The sequence below is a fragment of the Myxine glutinosa genome, chromosome 6 (assembly GCF_964187855.1).
Source record: "Myxine glutinosa chromosome 6, kmMyxGlut1.1, whole genome shotgun sequence".
Taxonomy (NCBI): Eukaryota; Metazoa; Chordata; class Myxini; order Myxiniformes; family Myxinidae; genus Myxine; species Myxine glutinosa.
This window is the reverse complement of record NC_136266.1, coordinates 9,982,562-10,000,857: the sequence shown is the minus strand read 5'-3', so window position 1 is coordinate 10,000,857 and position 18,296 is coordinate 9,982,562. Positions and strand designations below refer to the sequence as shown.

The following is an 18,296-nucleotide window of genomic DNA, read 5'->3' as shown; positions in this document are numbered from 1 at the left end:
AGACCGAACAAATTGGGAGAAACTGTAATTGAATATGTAATTTACAGATGAGTATTTGGGAAGAAAAAGGGAATTTATTGATTTGAGAGACATTTTTCGAAGGTTTATTAAAGTGTTGCAATATGACATTTGGCAAGGAAAATTATTGGATGGGAAAATTAGATCTGTTTATAAAATGAGTTTGTTGACCCATTGAAGTTAATTCTTTGAATTGTTGTTTAATTAGCATTTGGAGTTCAAATTGGAAATAGTTTGGTAGAGCTTTGGTTAAAACCTTTTGTTGCAGTGTTTTGGAACAAATTGATAAACCATAGGAGGTTGATAAGTATAGAAACAAATATGGACCTAAAATAGATAGATTGTTATGATGATATGAATAATACCGAGATTAAAAGAATGAATCAAGTGATGTTGCAAATGAATAGTGAATACAGTAGAATTAAGATAATGGCATAACGACAATGTTATGAGTTGTGTCAATTACAATATCAGTGAACTCATATCACCACGAGTGACACACTGTTAGGAGAAAAAAAAAAAAAAAAAGAGGGAAAAGAAAAAGTGGAGAGGAATTATGGTAATAATACATTATGCTTAATTTGTTGGTTTGGGAAAATTGTTGTTGGGAATTAGGTATTCCTGTTTGTGATTGTAATCATATACAATTTATTTCTTAGAGTAGTGCTAAAATACCTGCACAAGCTAATTTTTGAACTATATTAACCTGAAAGCAATTGTGGATGCTATTCTTAGTTTAGTAGTGAAATACATACCTGATTGAATATTATTTGTGTGACGCATATAAATGAGTATAACTTTTTGAATGTTGTAAGGGAAAACAACAAATTGTTGAATGTGAAACTGTCGGAAGATATACATGATTATGCTGATTTCATGGTAAGATGTACCCTATCTGATTCAGTGTGTGCGGAAAGCAGATTCAGATGTGACTGAGCATAAGGATAAGACGAGATCACATTTTGAAGGAAGTGCTAACGGAATTGGGAAGAAGTTCGAGAAAGAAAATTTGTGGCTAAAAAATGAAGTTAATCGTGGCATACACCCTCTTTCTCAAAGAATGATGAAGACATTCTCCCGTGTAACTTGGAGATGAATGCTTACCTTCACCAAGGAAATTTATGTGACCATTTGCCTGGATCACACTGCAACATATGAAAGAAAGGCGATCACTTACTCTTGTTCGAAGGCTTCGAACATTCATCACATCAGAAGTTGCAGGACAATGACATTTTACCCGCAACCTCTGTGAAATGCGGGGACATATGTTATTACTTCACCAACTTCCGGGGAGCCAGCATGGAGCTGCAAACCAATGGCTGTGCCTTTTCACAACAGCTGTGCGCGATTCTGCGGGCCACTACTGGTATGGACCATGGATGACCTGAACACCATGGTCCCAACATCATTGTGGATGCATCCGGCATCCCTGTTCCACATCTTGCTGGCCAATCAACGTCACACCAATACTTGCTGCCCACTCACAATGAGGGAGGAGGCAAGTCGACTACAACTGGGTGAAGGCCTTGTTCAGGAATTACAATGGTTTACAGAAAAAAAAAGTGGCAAGAATGCTACAAGGAGAGCAGGGTCAGTCTATGACTCCGCAATGTTACCACAACAGCGAAATCCTACACGAAGTAGTGCAGGAGCTATGAAGACATTAGGAGAAAATGTTTCATACCTGAATTCAAACACAAGTGATCAGCCCTTCCTTTCAAACAAAGTCAACATTTGTGTGGAGGCAAACGTTTTTGCCAGATGGTGCAGATGTTTTACAAAACTTGAAAATGAAGTGAAATTGTTGTATCTTGGTGATGGTGAAGTGTTGTTTTGAAAATATATTTGTGATGCAAATGCAATAGATTGAACAATATGGAAGGAGTCAATGACCAACGAAATGTTTTGTGATTCTTGCAGGATGACGGTGTATGCCTAAGGGAATTTGATTACCAAAGTTATGATTATTTACTTATACTCGTAATGATGTTTACTTGCAGTGATTGATTATTTACTTATACTCGTAATGATGTTTACTTGCAGTGATTGATTATTTACTTATACTCATAATGATGTTTACTTGTAGTGATTGACTGTTTACTTATATTGATGTTTAGATTAATGGTTAATATAAACAAAAACAAAAAGATGAGGGAATTGTGGAAGTGTAACTCAGTGTAACTTATTGAGTAAAGACTGGTAACGATTTCGTAAATGGATGCCAAGAATGTGCACGCACATGGTAATCTCTTGTCCACCTGGTCACAGCCCCTGGCTGGAGCACCCCCCTATCGTTTGGTAAACGGAACTCACAGCAGGAGGGGAGCGAGCTGATGCCAGGACTTGGTGCATGCATGACCTCGGGGCATTAGCGGAGAAAGGATTAACATTCAGCGGACAGGGGATTAAGTCCAGTTTGTCCATATAAACCAGAGCAAACGTTGAGTCAAAGAGACTTGTGACCAGCAGCTCTGACTGACGGAACGGACGAGCACTCATCATCAGACCCTCTGCCCGACGGGAGTGTCGGAGGAACATCGGCCGAACGAGAAGGACCATGCGAATAAAGTTAATCTGGTCCATTGAGTTAAACGGTATTATTTGGTAATGGAATGAAGTGAATAACCAGTTAATAAACCAGACCTTTTGTAAAACCTGTGTCCGGTCAATTGGAGTCTTGAGTCTCCCCCACTACTTCCCCTACAGGGTCCATCCAGCGAAGATGCGGCGTGCGCGACTGGCGCGTCGTGCCTAGTGAGGATGCCATCCAGCGATGGTGCAGCGCGTGATTCGTGCGGGAGGAGGTGATTCCGGCGAGCAGCGATAGGAATCGCCGGCCTCGCCGAGTAGGGCCCGCGAAGGGAGCAACGTGCGGCTTCGCGCGGAGGAGGTGAATCCACCGAGCAGCCGGAGTGAGCCGGCCGTGTGAGGCACAGCGTGATTCCGACGAGCAGTGCGCAATTCGCGCGGAGGAGGTGGTTCCACCGAGCAGCGAGGGGATTCGCGTGGAGGAGGTGATTCCACCGAGCAGCCGGAGTGAGCCGGCCGTGTGAGGCACGGCGTGATTCCGACGAGCAGTGCGCGATTCACGCGGAGGAGGTGGTTCCACCGAGCAGCGAGTGGTCAGGGTGAGCCAGCCGTGTGAGGCACGGCGTTATCCCGACAAGCAGTGCGGAGGAGGTGATTCCACCGAGCAGCCGGAGTGAGCCGGCCGTGTGAGGCACAGCGTGATTCCGACGAGCAGTGCGCGATTCGCGCGGAGGAGGTGGTTCCACCGAGCAGCGAGGGGATTCGCGTGGAGGAGGTGATTCCACCGAGCAGCCGGAGTGAGCCGGCCATGTGAGGCACGGCATGATTCCGACGAGCAGTGCGCGATTCGCGCGGAGGAGGTGGTTCCACCGAGCAGCGAGTGGTCGGAGTGTGCCGGCCATGTGGAGGCATGGCCGACATGGGAGTCGTGATCACTCGCGTGGGAATCTCATCTCGGGCCGAGGCACGCAAATCTAGGATGATTCTCTCGGACGGAGCCGTTAGCGTTTCGAGCAACCGAGGCTAGACTCGTACCTTCGGCGCCAAGCGGGTCCGTCGTTCCAACGGGGTTGCGGCCCAGGACATTTCCCAGTGGCCTCCTTCAGCAGGCGCCTTGCCGGAGTCCGTCACGCCTGCTCCGGCGTCCGGGCCCCAGGAGAGCAGTTCGCGCTTTGTCGGCGCGGTTCCGCAAAATGCTTGCGCTTCCGGTCCCGTCGAGGTAGACCGGCAGCGAGAGTCGTCGGAGCTCCGTGGCTGGAGCTGGCTCGACGGGCTCTCAGCTGGTCATTCTTCTCCGAGGTGGGCCACGCAGGAGCATGGAGAATGTCGGGAAACGCTCGTCTGAGATCAGCGTTCATCCGGCCATCGCCAGACTCGTGTCCCACCATTCCCGAAGATCTTGATTGAGATTAAGTGTTGTGGAAATCAACCAGATTTACAACGTGTTCCATATGTATGGTTTAATCTCAATCAGATCTGTACATCATCCTGTAAAGTACATCAAGCAACATACATGTCAGGATCTAAGCATCATATGAGAAGATTGAATATATCAGTCAATGCAAGCAAACCTAGAATATAGGCGGGTACGTACCATTCAATTCTACATGGCATTGTATAATGATGTCGCAGGAGTGGCCTCGAGTCGCGGACGTCCGAGGTCTTATAGACACCGCCCAGCGGTTTAAGGGAGCACCAAACCTGGGTTCAACTTTGGTACAATTTCACCATACATACTTTGCCTCCTTCTCAATGTCCAGCATACATAGTTTGCCTCCAACTAAACATCTGGCATACATAGTTTGCCTCCAACTAGACATCCGGCATACATAGTTTGCCTCCTGCCAAACATTCGGCATACATAGATTGCCTCCTGCCAAACATTCGGCATACATAGTTTGCCTCCTAATAAGCATCCGGCATACATAGTTTGCCTCCTGCTAAACATCCGGCATACATAGTTTGCCTCCTGCCAAACATTCGGCATACAAAGTTTGCCTCCTACTAAACATCCGGCATACATAGTTTGCATCCTGCTAAACATCTGGCATACATAGTTTGCCTCCTGCCAAACATCCGTCATACATAGTTTGCATCCTGCTAAACATCCGGCATACATAGTTTGCCTCCTGCCAAACATTCGGCATACATAGTTTGCCTCCTAATAAGCATCCGGCATACATAGTTTGCCTCCTGCTAAACATCCGGCATACATAGTTTGCCTCCTACTAAACATCCGGCATACATAGTTTGCCTCCTACTAAACATCCGGCATACGTAGTTTGCCTCCTGCTAAACATCCGGCATGCATAGTTTGCCTCCTACTAAACATCCGGCATACATAGTTTGCCTCCTACTAAACATCCGGCATACATAGTTTGCCTCCTGCTAAACATCCGGCATACATAGTTTGCCTCCTACTAAATGTCCAGCATACATAGTGTTACGTTCATGGGGGGTAGGCAATGGAATACAATAGTCCACGTAGAATTGTATAGGTGGTGTGCTCTGACTGTCAAGAAGAAGAAGAAACCCCCATGTACGAAAAGTAGGGAATCCGTTAGACCGGATGTCACGTAAGAGTGTATCTTTGTGCCCATGACGAGGGGTGGGGTTGTGTTGACTAGTTAAGGATTAAGGGTAAATTCCCTGTATGTAAATTGCCTCTGATTTCTCCTCTGTTCATTGTGACACACACCACACCAGCCATGCACGCTACACCTAAAATAAACATGAAATAAAAGTATCCGAAAGCAGGGCATTGAGCACTGCCAATGATACCACCGAACACCATCACAAAGGCAGGCAGGTCCGTGAGGCCACACCCCAAATAACGATTGGTTGGGGTACCATAGAGCGATGAGAGGGACTCGCTGATTGGAGCACGCACGGGGATCGATGGATGACATCAGAGCCTTGAGAACAAAAGACTGGAGTCCCGACATTTTGGCCCTCTTGGGTCCTGGCTTTGGTGACGAAAGGTCGCAGATATGACTCTCTTGCGTGGGGACAGTCATTACGAGCAGACACTTTTTATAAGCTCTTGCGTTGGGACATTGGTGGTGAGCAGACGTGGATTCATTATCGCTCTTGCGTTGGGACATTGGTGGCGAGCAGATGTGGATTTATTATCGCTCTTGCGTTGGGACATTGGTGCAATTCAGTCACAGTTATCTTCTTGGGTCCTGGCTTTGGTGACGAACGGCCGAATATACATCTCTCTTGGCATCTGGATTTCATCACGAACAGTCGTGTCCCGACATTTTGTCTTGTGGTCCCTGGCTTTCATCGGTTCGAGCGACCGCATTGTCCTTTCCTTGGCTCGTCGGTGCCGACTGGGCATCGTCTGGGTGCTGTGTGGAGCAGATGGGGAGTGGACGGGCGCGGCCTGCTCAATTCACCCTCGGCGGCTAGAGGAGCGAACTGCGCATCAAGGCCTGTCCCCGCGAACGGACTTCGCGCCAGGGCATGCGTTCCCGTGTGGGGACACGGGACCTTCGACGGCCCCGGACGTTCACGGACGCCAGACGGGGTGCAGTCAAATGCACCTCACAAACACTACACATTATTTTCACCTTTATTTTTCCCTTTGTGTTGTATACGAGTCCGTATGGAGGGTTCCTCAATTCGGAATTTTAGTTTACTGTGCATTCATTTGTTACCGGCATTTCTTTCAATAAAGCCAGCATTTTTACATTGCAATTCCGTGTCGGTTGAATTAATTTATCGCAGGGTCGAAGACGTCCAGTGGGGTCCGTGAAGGTAAGAACTTCATTACACTCGGCTGCCTCATCCCCTGCGCATATTAACTCCACAATAGTTTAATTGAACGCCTCGGTGTGTAAAGCTCGTTCGGCTATCCGTCCCCAGGGGTGTTCACCCTGGGAACACGACAATAGTTTGCCGCCTACTAAACATCGAGCATACATTGTTTACCTTCTACCCTTCAATTGTTTCAGTGAATACTGAATACCCTCTTTTTGCTGTAAATTTGGCTCAAGAGAATAAGTGTTTTGTGTCTATTTTCACAGATTAACCCAGATTTGCCGAACAGGTTTCTGCACTTCAAGCACATCCCACTATTGTAGACTGCAGACACAGGGAATCTGCTCAAATAAATATAGCAAATCTGCCTCAATTGACAGGAAGTTTTGAATGGCAGTTTTGTTGTATGGCAAGAATTGTGGTTGCACATATCACCTTACAAGAGCTCACTTCTCAAAACCAATAAAACTCCAGTGCAACTCCTGGAGTAGACACATTCATTGGTTAAGATGGTGGAGAAGAATATTCAAGCTATATTGTGTTTCTTAGAAATGGAGTGAAATGTCATCTCCACCATCATGCCCTCATATTTGTCCTCGTTTATAGTTTACCATATATTAGAATGTACTTCAAAGAAAGATCCCACTGTGTTTCCGTTTGGAAAAGGTAGGTCTAGCAAGCTACTGTATGCTGTCACTGCATTTAAACAATGTGTGCTGTCACTGCTTCGGGGAGATGGTGCTTGTTTGCCTGGGTAAGCAACTTATCTAGGAGAAGGAAACTGAATCCAAATCTGCCGCTGCCTTGCGGTTCAGGTTTTTAAAACCAAAGGCTAAGCTAAGGCTTCAATGGGGTAAATACAGCAATCCTTTTTTAAAGGAGGTGGCCTTTTCATTGGTTAACCCGTGGGCCACCCTCGGGAAAGGTGTACTAACTACTCAAGGTTAGTCTCCCAAACAGGATTAAGAGAACCCATAGTTGCAGGTGGTAGATGGCCATGTCAGCAGATGGCACATGTTGCCAGTAATGCATGCATGGCCTTGATGCATTATCTTACGTAGAACAATGCCTAGGATCACACATCTCGTATGGACTACCCAAATAAGGCAATGGCAAACCATTTCCTTACATGCCAAGAAAATAATCATGAGCAGAAATCTAAGAGATAAAGCTATGGTACCAGATGATGAGCCCCCAGGTTGGAAAGCACCCAAATGGCTACTGGGAAGTGTAGTCTTCTGATCAGTAAGACTGGACGTTTTGGGGATAAAACCCGCAAGAAAATCCAGTCACTGAGGTTGCCAGAACTGAAGGTGGAACTCTGAGCTTCTCAAACTTTCACAATTTTTTTCACAAAACAGAACAAGGGAAATCACCACTTGTAATTCCAGGTCAATTTGCAAAATTCACTCTCATGTATGGTCGGTCTACTCAAGAACATCTTCCTACCTGATCTTGTCCATTGACGCTGCCGTTTGAAGAAAGTGGATCCTCAAAAGGTGTTCTGCTGTTCAGGTTCAAAGTATCGGTTTCCTCGTCCACACCTGATCCGGTAATGCACAATATGAAGCCAAGTAGGTAAGGTATCTATTTACCTGTGCACCCATGTTGACATGACATCCAAATCCTAAAGGATCTTACCCCATGGCTTCCTCAAAATTTCTTGTGAGATCGTCGTTTTCTCCGAATTGGTGATCTACAAACAAGGTTCACACCGTTAGCTTCGTGATGTTTGTGGCAGTATCATATTTTAAAACTGTCTGGATATCAGCAAATCTTAACTGGCTGGATCTAAAGTGTGAATACAGTGTGTTCAGGAAGTATTCACTCCCCTAGATTTTGTCACATTTTGTTGTTACTCCCTGAAATTGAAGTGGATTAAATTGAGATTTTTTGTCACTGATATCACACAAAATACCCCATAATGTCAAAGTGGAATTTTTATTTTTAGAAATTTTCACAAAATAATTAAAAATTAAATAGAGAAATATCTAATTTACATAAGTATTCAACCCTTCAACCCCCTGAATCAATACCTCCTAGACAGCTTCGAGTCTTCTTGGGTATGTCTGTATCAGCTTTGTACATCTGGATTTGGGGAGTTTCTCTCATTCTTCCTTGCAGATTTGCTCAAGCTCTGCAAGTTGGATGGAGAGTGTCGGTGAACAGCAATCTTCAAGTCTTTCCACAGATTCTCAATTGGATTCAAGTCTGGGCTTTGGCTGGGTCACTCAAGGATTTTCACGTTCCTGTTCTGAAGCCATTCCAGTGGTGCTTTGGCTGTACAATTGGGGTCATTGTCCTGTTGGAACGTAAATATTCGCCATAGTCTAAGATATTTTGCACTCTGAAGCAGGTTCTCCTCAAGGATTTGGCTGTATGTGGCTCCATTCATTATTCCTTCTGTCCTTACAAGTCTCTCTGCCGCTGAAAAGCAATCCCATAGCATGATGCTGCCACCACCATGCTTCCGGTAGGGATGGTGTTAGATGGGTGATGAGCGGTTTCCCATCAGACGTAGTGCTTTGTATTGAGGCCAAAGAGTTCAATTTTCGTCTCATCAGACCACAGAATATTTACCTCCATCACAAAAGGTGAATGGAGGTTATGTTCTCACCCCTGTTTGTTTGTTTGGGAACAGGATATCTCAAAATGTTGTGCACAGATTTGGATGAAATGTAGTGGAGGGGATGGGTATGTGTCATAGACAAATCGATTCAATTTTAGTGAAGATTCGAATCCGGATTCGATCAGAGAATGTTTTTAGTGATTCTTCACCATTGAGTGATCGGGCAAAAAGTGAAATAAAACATATTTCAAAAAGTTGTGGACGAGTTATAACAAAACTTGGTGAATGAGTTGGTTGGGTGACATCAACAAGACAATTAGATTTCGGTTCAGGTCCGAATCCAGATCTGGCCTATCAGTGGGATACAAAACACAAACTGTTCAGCCTGGTGGGAGCATGCTGTCCACCGAGTGCTGTTCTCGTTTGCCTCGTGCTCAGTCTTTCACGTTCCTTTTTGCAAATTCCAGGTGTCCTGTAATGTGCCTTTTTATCAGGAGTGGCTTATGTCTGGCCAATCCCCCATAAAGCCTATATTTGCGAATTACTGCAGAGACTGTTGGGTTCTCCCTGCCTGTTGCTCAGTTTCGTTGGAGAGACACCTCCAGGAAGATTCTGGGTAGTTCCATATTCTTTACCTTTCCTAATGATGGAGCTCGCTGTGCTCTTGGGAACTTTCAACACTCTACAAATTATTGTTTATACCCTTCGCCAGATCTGTACCTCCTCACAATTCTATCTTGGAGTTCCACGGACAGTTCCTTGGACTTCATGGTAGAGTTTCTGCTCTGACATGCACTATCAATTGTGGGACCTTATATAGAAAGGTGTGTTTCTTTGTAAATCATGTCCAATCAATGGAATTGGCCACAAGTGGCCTCCAATCACGTTATAGAGACATCTCAAGGATGATCAAAGAAAATTGGATGCACCTGAGCTCAATTTGGAGTGTCCTAACAAAGGGGTTCAATACTTATTGACTCAAGACATTTTAGCTTTATATTTTAAATTTGACTGCAAAGAATTCTAAAAAAATCAAATTCCACTGAGATTTTGTGGTATTATGTGTAGATCAGTGACAAAAAAAATAATTCTAATTTATCCATTTGAAATTCAGGCTGTAACACAACAAAATGTAAAAAATGTCAAGGGGTGTGAATACTTTCTGAAGGCCAGGTATATATATATATATATAAGCAAAGATTTGCGGTTGGGAGTAAATCCAAATGACTCCATGGTAAGATCTCTAACCTTTAATGGAACAAACAATGACTCAACGTTTCGATTAACAACATGTTACAAAGCCACACGCCTCCGTTAATCTTCCTCAAGAGTGATAAAATCATCTCAACATCCCCTTATATGCAAAGTGGGCGGGGTATATGCAAAGTAGGGTGGGCAAAGCTGGACAGCCAATCAAACCGTATCACACCGCTCTCGTGAACTGAGAACGTTACTGCCCAAATTCAAAAATCAACCGCATATTAACGGTTGAAAATAATCCTGTAAGCAATGCTGGATTATAACTCAAGTGTTTAGAAAATCAGGAACAATCATTACATTTAATTAAAAGTTAAACTTGTAAACAATTAAATTGTAAATTAAATTAAAACTGTAAATATATTAAAGCAAAAATTTTTAAGGTAAAATTAAATTGCCATAATATCAAGATCATCACATGTGGCCCGATGCGGTAAAGGGAAATGCGGGACGGGAGTTGTGTTGGTTTTCTGTACACTTACCTTTAAGGTAACACTGATCAACACACACTGATTGCGACCTTGATTTCAATTCTTGCCATCCAATGGAACACAAAATATCGGTGGTGCACACCCTCTAAAAAAGAGCACGTGAGTTACGATCTACCTTTGAAGACAAGATGAGTGAGGTGGACCATCTTCAAAATGTGTTGAGGGCAAATGGTTATCCTGACAGCTTGTTACCCAACAGGAAAACGATAAGGGCTTCCCCACACAACAGGCTGAGACCGAGAGAACCAAAGGGGTTGTGTGTTCTGCCTTTTGTACCGGGGGTTTCACAAAGGGTCGGCAGAAACCGGTAGGACCTTAGGTCAACGTATTGCTGAACACCAAAAAGCATTTGAATGTAATTATCCCAGCAGATCTGCTATTGCCAAACTCGGCCTTAAGGAAGGCCACACACCTTTATGGGATAGGGTTAATATTTTGGGTTCCACACCTCACAGAAACAGAAGACGTGTTTTGGAGGCTTGGCACACAGAAGAAACTGTTACCTCGATCACACAAGAGGTCGTTGACTTACCGGTGGCGTTTGACCCACTCTTGTGTAAACGAAGCAGGCATTCCGTACTTTGAACGAGTCCACATAATATGTCACACAAGGTTTTTATTCGGACAATTTGCGCCCTCCCCCTTCCCCCTCCCTCCAAACCACCCCTCTCCCAACCCCCCCCCTTCCGCTTCCACCCCCCTCTGGTTTTCCCCCCCCCCTCATTTTATCCCCCCTTATGACTCCCCCCCCGTCCCGCATTTCCCTTGACCGCATAAGGCCACATGTGATGATCTTGATATTATGGCAATTTTATTTTATCTTAAAATTTTTTGCTTTAATATATTTACAGTTTTAATTTAATTTACAATTTAATTATTTACAAGTTTAACTTCTAATTAAATGTAATGATTGTTCCTGATTTTCTAAACACGAGTTATAATCCGGCATTGCTTACAGGATTATTTTGAGCCGTTAATATGCGGTTGATTTTTGAATTTGGTCAGTAACGTTCTCAGTTCACGAGAGCGGTGTGATACGGTTTCATTGGCTGTCCAGCATTGCCCACCCCCACTTTGCATATACCCCGCCCACTTTGCATATAAGGGTATGTTGAGATGATTTTATCACTCTTGAGGAAGATTAACGGAGGCGTGTGGCTTCACATGTTGTTAATCGAAACGTTGAGTCATTGTTTGTTCAATTAAAGGTTGGAGATCTTACCATGGAGTCATATATATATATATATATATATATAATTCCAGTAATCTCTGTGTGTATGTTTGTTTGTACGTTTGTTTGTTTGTTTGTATGTCTGTGACCGCTGTTTCTCGACAACTACCGGTCCGATATACTTGAAACTTGCCAGGTATATTGCTGGGGACCCGAGGATGTGCCTTTTCAAGGTTTCATATTAATCGGACAATTACTTACCGAGCTATGTCCAAAAAACGATTCAACCAATCAGAGAGCAGCGAGCTATCGCGTGTGCCGAACGTGGCGAACACACTCTGCCTCGGATGGCACATTTGAGAGCGTATTCATTTATTTCATGTTTGCAAACTATGTTGCCGTTAAACTATGTTTTAAAACTAATAAAAACTAATTTGCGATTCATCGTAACTGCGATATACGACCTTCCGGACAGTGAGGACTGCACTTCCGGCATCCAATCACAGAACGCGTTATTGCGTAGGCGTGGCCGATGTGAGAGCGAGCTGATGCTGAGCCCAGCGCGTGCGCCATTACGGTACGTAATTCGATTTCTTCCGGAGAAAATAATAATTTCTCGATTTCTTATGCGCATTATTTCTCCCAATTCAGTCAGAGCGAAGGGCGGAAGCGAAGAGCGTTGTTTTTTTTGTTTACGGGCGTACGGGCGGGGTAGAGCGTACGGGTAGCGTTTTTTTTTTTTTTGGGCACATTTGAGAGCGTATTCATTTATTTCACGTTGGCAAACTATGTTGCCGCTATGTTGGCGTTAAACTATGTTTTAAAACTAATTAAAACTAATTAAAACTAATTTGCGATTCTTTCGCTTTCCTGCGCATTTGTGCACGCTATGGCGATTTCTTTACCAAACTCCGCTAGCCGTTAGCTTTGGACCAAACCATTTCATGTAAATAGAGGGGGGGGGGGGGGATTGTCACCGTACTCGCAAGCCGTTAGCTTTGGACCAAACCATTGCATGTAAATAGAGGGGGGGGGGATATACTTTTAGATATATATATAGTACGGGCATGCCCTAGTAACTGAGAAATACCAGAAACTCCACAATACGAGCAGGGTCCCTCATTTATATGAAATAAACAATCGGCCGAAATTAAATAAATTACGGACGTAGCTTCAAGACGATCGGTCTTTTATTTTGGACAAGCTTTCGGCCAAATCGTGCTTCTTCTCAGTCTTCCTCGAGTTCATCGAAGCTTCCTGTATTTGGAAATAGTTGTTGAACTCGAGGTTGCTGATTATCTATCAAGAGCGCATGTGGACCAGGAGGTTCCTGGAGGTCTACATCCAATTCACATATCGTTTAATTAAATAAAACATTCCTTATTTAATGATTATACCTTTATTTGTAAAATAAAAACTATTGCAAACATGTTTAACCCAAAGATTATTGCAGGAAACCCCCGGTTACGGTGGTGTTCCTACGGGCTATACATCATTATAATGTGTGGACACCCGTCCCCTGTTCATTATTCCAATATTCCAGATCGACTTCGATACAATGTTGTTAAAGAATGAAGTTCGAACCTGCTCCGCCCTGGGGGAGTCATGGATATCGTTCCCCGTTGATACATCAGGTTCCTCGGTGAGAGTAGGTGAGGGATTCTCTGCCTCATCAGAATGAGGAATGTTATTCATCGATGAATCCAGGCTTGTAAGGTTGGTGTCCCTAAGCTGGTCCTCAGGAACCACATCATGTTGAGTAAAAATGCGCTTGCTGTGATCTGCAGCCATTGCTTCTCGTTCGTCTTCCTCATGACCACTTCCTGTTTCCTCGTCTTCCTTTTTTGTTGACATTTCACCAATATTGAGGAGCTGCCGGCCATTTTCCATGTTTTGCTCAATCCATGACTGATCCACTTCAACTCCACTTGGGGTTTCTTCATCACCTGTATTTCCACATTCCACCTGAGTCTCAGCCCTTGCATGGTCTATATCTTCCATAAAACCATCCTTCTGATTTATCTCTGTTTCATTTTCTTCATAACAAGTTTTTGAAAAGAAATGTTCTTTTGCAGTTCTCAAAAAAGCCTGCTTCCTGTTGGATTCGATCTTGGAACCCTCTTCCAGGGCCTTTTCCTCCGTTTGGAAAGATGGGCTCGGAGGTTGAGCCAAGGACAAACGTGACCACGCAGAAGTGGTGCTGAGTGTCCTCGATCCAGAAGTGGTGCTGAGTGTCCTCGATCCAGAAGTGCTACTGAGTGTCCTCGATCCAGAAGTGGTGCTGAGTGTCCTTGATCCAGAAGTGGTGCTGAGTGTCCTCGATCCAGAAGTGGTGCTGAGTGTCCTTGATCCAGAAATGGTGCTGACTTTCTGTGAGCCAGAATTGGTGTTGCGTTTCCTTGAGCTGTGGACGGACACGTTATTGATTGTGTCGACCACATTGGCAAACCTGTTCGCTTTTGAAAAGCGGCCTGAAACACAAGAGGAAATGATTACAATGTGTTTTTCTTCACGTAAACAATCACAAAAATATTACAGAGACACTTCATAATTATATATAAATGTATATATACTAGCAGAGGCATCAGGCATTGCCGAGTCCTGCCTCCTGCCCCTTCCCCTCCTCCTCCCACCCTACCCTTCTTTTGGTCACACACCCTTCCCCTCCCTCCTTCCACCTCTCCCAACCCCACCGCCCTCCGGACTCTGACCTCTTCACCTCCCTCCTGCCAACCCTCACTCATCCCACCCCTTTCCCTGACTCCTCTGATCCCTTCTCCTCCCTCCTCCCACCATTTCCCCTGTCTCCTCCCACCCCAACCCTTCCCCTGTCAATCCCTCGACAGACTCCCACACCACCCCTCCTCCTCCAGACTACCACTTCTCCCCTACCCCTCCCTCCTCCCACCTCCCCCTCTGGACTCCCATCCTGTCCCCTTTCTCTCCCTCATCCCACCGTCTCCCTCCCTCATCCCATCCACACCCCCATCCCTCAGACTCCCACCCTTTCCCTGCGACAAATGGTGGCTCATGTGTTTATAAGTTATGAATTGTGAGAAAATTAATGTTCAAAACCCCAGTAAGGTGTATTGTGGTAAAAAAAAAAGTTATCTGATAAAGATTCATCACGATTAACCCTGGGAGCTCAGAGGAGTAGCATCACAAACAAACAAACAACATGTCATTGGTTTTAATAAAGAGGACAGCATCATCTCCAAGCTCCTAATGAAACAAGGAAAAAAAAGATGTAAAACGTCATAACCCCCTACCCGTAGTTTTACTAATTTTCCTCTATAGAGTTGGAGGCCTAGCCCATATGTACACGATAACACTGTATATCACTATGGTCAGATTACAAAACAAAACCTTCTGCATATGTACTCTCATGTATTGTCTCTGCACCAAGTTTGAACAAAATCGGTCCATGCATGTTGACAAATGTTTGGGGACACGTTTAAGTAACAAAATGGCCGCCAGTCGGCCATCTTGGATCTGATCTCAAAAATAAATGACGTGCCATCAATTTTTTTTAAATCGGTGTGCCAAGTTTGAACAAAATCGGTGCATGCATATTGTAGAAAGGGTTGAACGAGGTGCTCAATATTGGGTTTTTATGCGAATCTACCAGTCGACCATTTTTTTATCAGATCGCAAAATAAAGTGAGGTGCACGTGTATGCCATCCACCATATACTGTACTTGCGCCAAGTTTCTGCAACTGGACCAGACGGCATCAGCCCCCACGGGTCCTAAAATCCTGCTCTGCCGCTCTATCTCACCCTCTCTCTGTTCTCTTCACCCTCTCTTTTGCTCAAGGTCATCTGCCATCTGCTTGGAAATCTGCCAACATCACCGCTTTACAAAAAAAGGTGCAAAAACAGATCCTTGCAACTACAGACCAATCAGCCTGCTCCCAATTATTGGCAAAGTCATGGAATCCATCATTTTACCTTTTGACCCCTTAAACCCCATAGACCCTGTACCCTGACTGCTATTGGAATAATATACTCATTAGACATTTTGACCCGTTAGATCAAAAACAACTTTTCAGACACGCACCACACAAACATCGATATTCTTCTTACAAAACACAGACTATACTTTTTCAGCAAGTACTGCACACACTCTTCCCACCCAGAGGTAGTGACTCTGCTCGTGATGTATCAAAACAAGGTGGAACCCACCCACCCCTGTATGTTTTGCACAGTCCTCTTCGCTCTTACCTTCCCTTCCGGGTCCTTGCTCCACATCCTTCTCAACGCTTATCTACCCTTATCTACCCTCTTATCTCAACGCTTATCTACCCTTATCTACCTCTTATCTTCCCTTATCTACCCTCTTCCCCCACACTCCCCTATAATCCCCCTTTTTCTCCCATTATTCTCCCTTGTTTTCGTTTTCTCAATTAAAACTCTGTCAATTTACCATCCTCCCCCTCCCCCAATTTACCATCCTCCCCCTCCCCCAATTTACCATCCTCCCCCTCCCCCAATGTACCATCCTCCCCCTCCCCCAATTTACCATCCTCCCCCTCCCCCAATTTACCATCCTCCCCCTCCCCCAATTTACCATCCTCCCCCTCCCCCAATTACCATCCTCCCCCTCCCCCAATTTACCATCCTCCCCCTCCCCCAATTTACCATCCTCCCCCTCCCCCAATTTACCATCCTCCCCCTCCCCCAATTTACCATCCTCCCCCTCCCCCAATTTACCATCCTCCCCCTCCCCCAATTTACCATCCTCCCCCTCCCCCAATTTACCATCCTCCCCCTCACCCAATTTACCATCCTCCCCCTCCCCCAATTTACCATCCTCCCCTCCCCCCAATTTACCATCCTCCCCCTCCCCCAATTTACCTTCCTTCGTTTCGGGTGTGGGTGCACTTTATAAAAGTGAAGATTCACTTTTACATTTACTGTTGGTTTACATGGAAATTAGGGAATTCATCAATGGCATCTTCTGTAATGGGGCTTCGTAAATACTGGCACATTTCCCTTAGGGTGTGGTGTCTTCCCCCCCCCCCCCGCCTACCCAGCCCGCCCCCCCCCGCCTACCCAGCCGCCCCCCCCCCCCCACCCCGCCACCTCAGTTACACAAACACAGACGCGCAGCACACACAAAAACACACACACACACACACAAACACAAACACAGAAAAACAAACACACACAGAGACACACACACACACACACACACACACACACACACACACACACACACACACACACAAACACACACACACATACACACACACACACATACACACACACACACAAACATATACACACACTATACACACACACACATACACACACATATACACACACACATACACACATACATATACACACATACACACACACACACACACACACATACACACATACACACATATAGATACACACACACACACACACACACACACACACGCACACACACACACACACACACACATACACACATACACACACACACGCACGCACACACACACACACACACACACACACGCACATACACACACACACATACACACATACACACACACACGCACGCACGCACGCACACACACACATAAACATACACATACACCACACACACACACACACTACACACACATACACACCATACACACACATACACACACATACACACACACACACACACACACACGCACATACACACACACACACACACACACACATACACACACACACACACACGCACGCACACACACACACACGCACATACACACACACACACATACACACATACACACACACACGCACGCACGCACACACACACACACACACACAACACACGCACACACACACATACACACATACACACACACAGACACACCTCATTTTATAGTATAGATTTATGGAAGAGAGAGAAAGGAGTAAGAAGCAGTCCGCACTGTTTATGATGGTGCTTTCTGGTGAGTCGCGACATATCATGGTCTTTTGGACAAGGTCTCCCGTGATTCCACTTGCTGAAGAAGCAGAGGCGATGAAGCGCGAAGGCAGTTTGTCCTTAATGTCCGCTTCATAATGTCCAAAACCGAGATTTGTCAAAAGGACTTCAGGGTCCAAAAGGTTCTGCTCAAGAATCTCCAGAACTCTGAGGGTGAGAAGGTGATTGATGAAATGTTTTTATTGGGAGAACTTCATCAAATCTAAGAAGAGGTGAGCAAAACTTTTCTGTGACAAAATTCAACAACTTAGGATTGGTAACTAAAACAACTTGGGGCTCGCACCCTTTCTAATGAATATGAGGAAAGTGAATAAACTGGTCGTGGGGGGGGGGGGGGGGGGGGGGGGGGGGGGGGGGGGGGGGGGGGGGGGGGGGGAGCTGGTGTGGTTTCTGTGTGTACCACAAGTCTCAGCTCTGGTGGCTTCATTGGGCTGGTAGGATGGCCTAGAGGTACGCACACTCACTCCTGAGCTGTCTAGGCCTGGGTTAGAATCCCGACCCAGTAATAAACTGTCATCCTGGAG

General features: G+C 45.2%; 1 protein-coding gene across 1 annotated transcript in view; it reads right to left on the bottom strand.

Moving 5' to 3' along the window:
- LOC137429326 (uncharacterized) overlaps nt 1–17,920 on the bottom strand; it is a 62,336-nt gene extending 44,416 nt beyond the window's left edge. Inside the window, exons 1-4 of the mRNA XM_068119280.2 lie at nt 17,717–17,920; nt 13,385–14,271; nt 7,954–8,008; nt 7,762–7,856 (exon numbers count right to left, since the gene is read on the bottom strand). Of these exons, the coding sequence (XP_067975381.2) occupies nt 7,762–7,856; nt 7,954–8,008; nt 13,385–14,271; nt 17,717–17,756 (1,077 nt within the window). The 5' untranslated portion in view covers nt 17,757–17,920. The remainder of the gene's footprint in view (nt 1–7,761; nt 7,857–7,953; nt 8,009–13,384; nt 14,272–17,716) is intronic.
- Between the last annotated feature and the right edge of the window lie 376 nt (nt 17,921–18,296).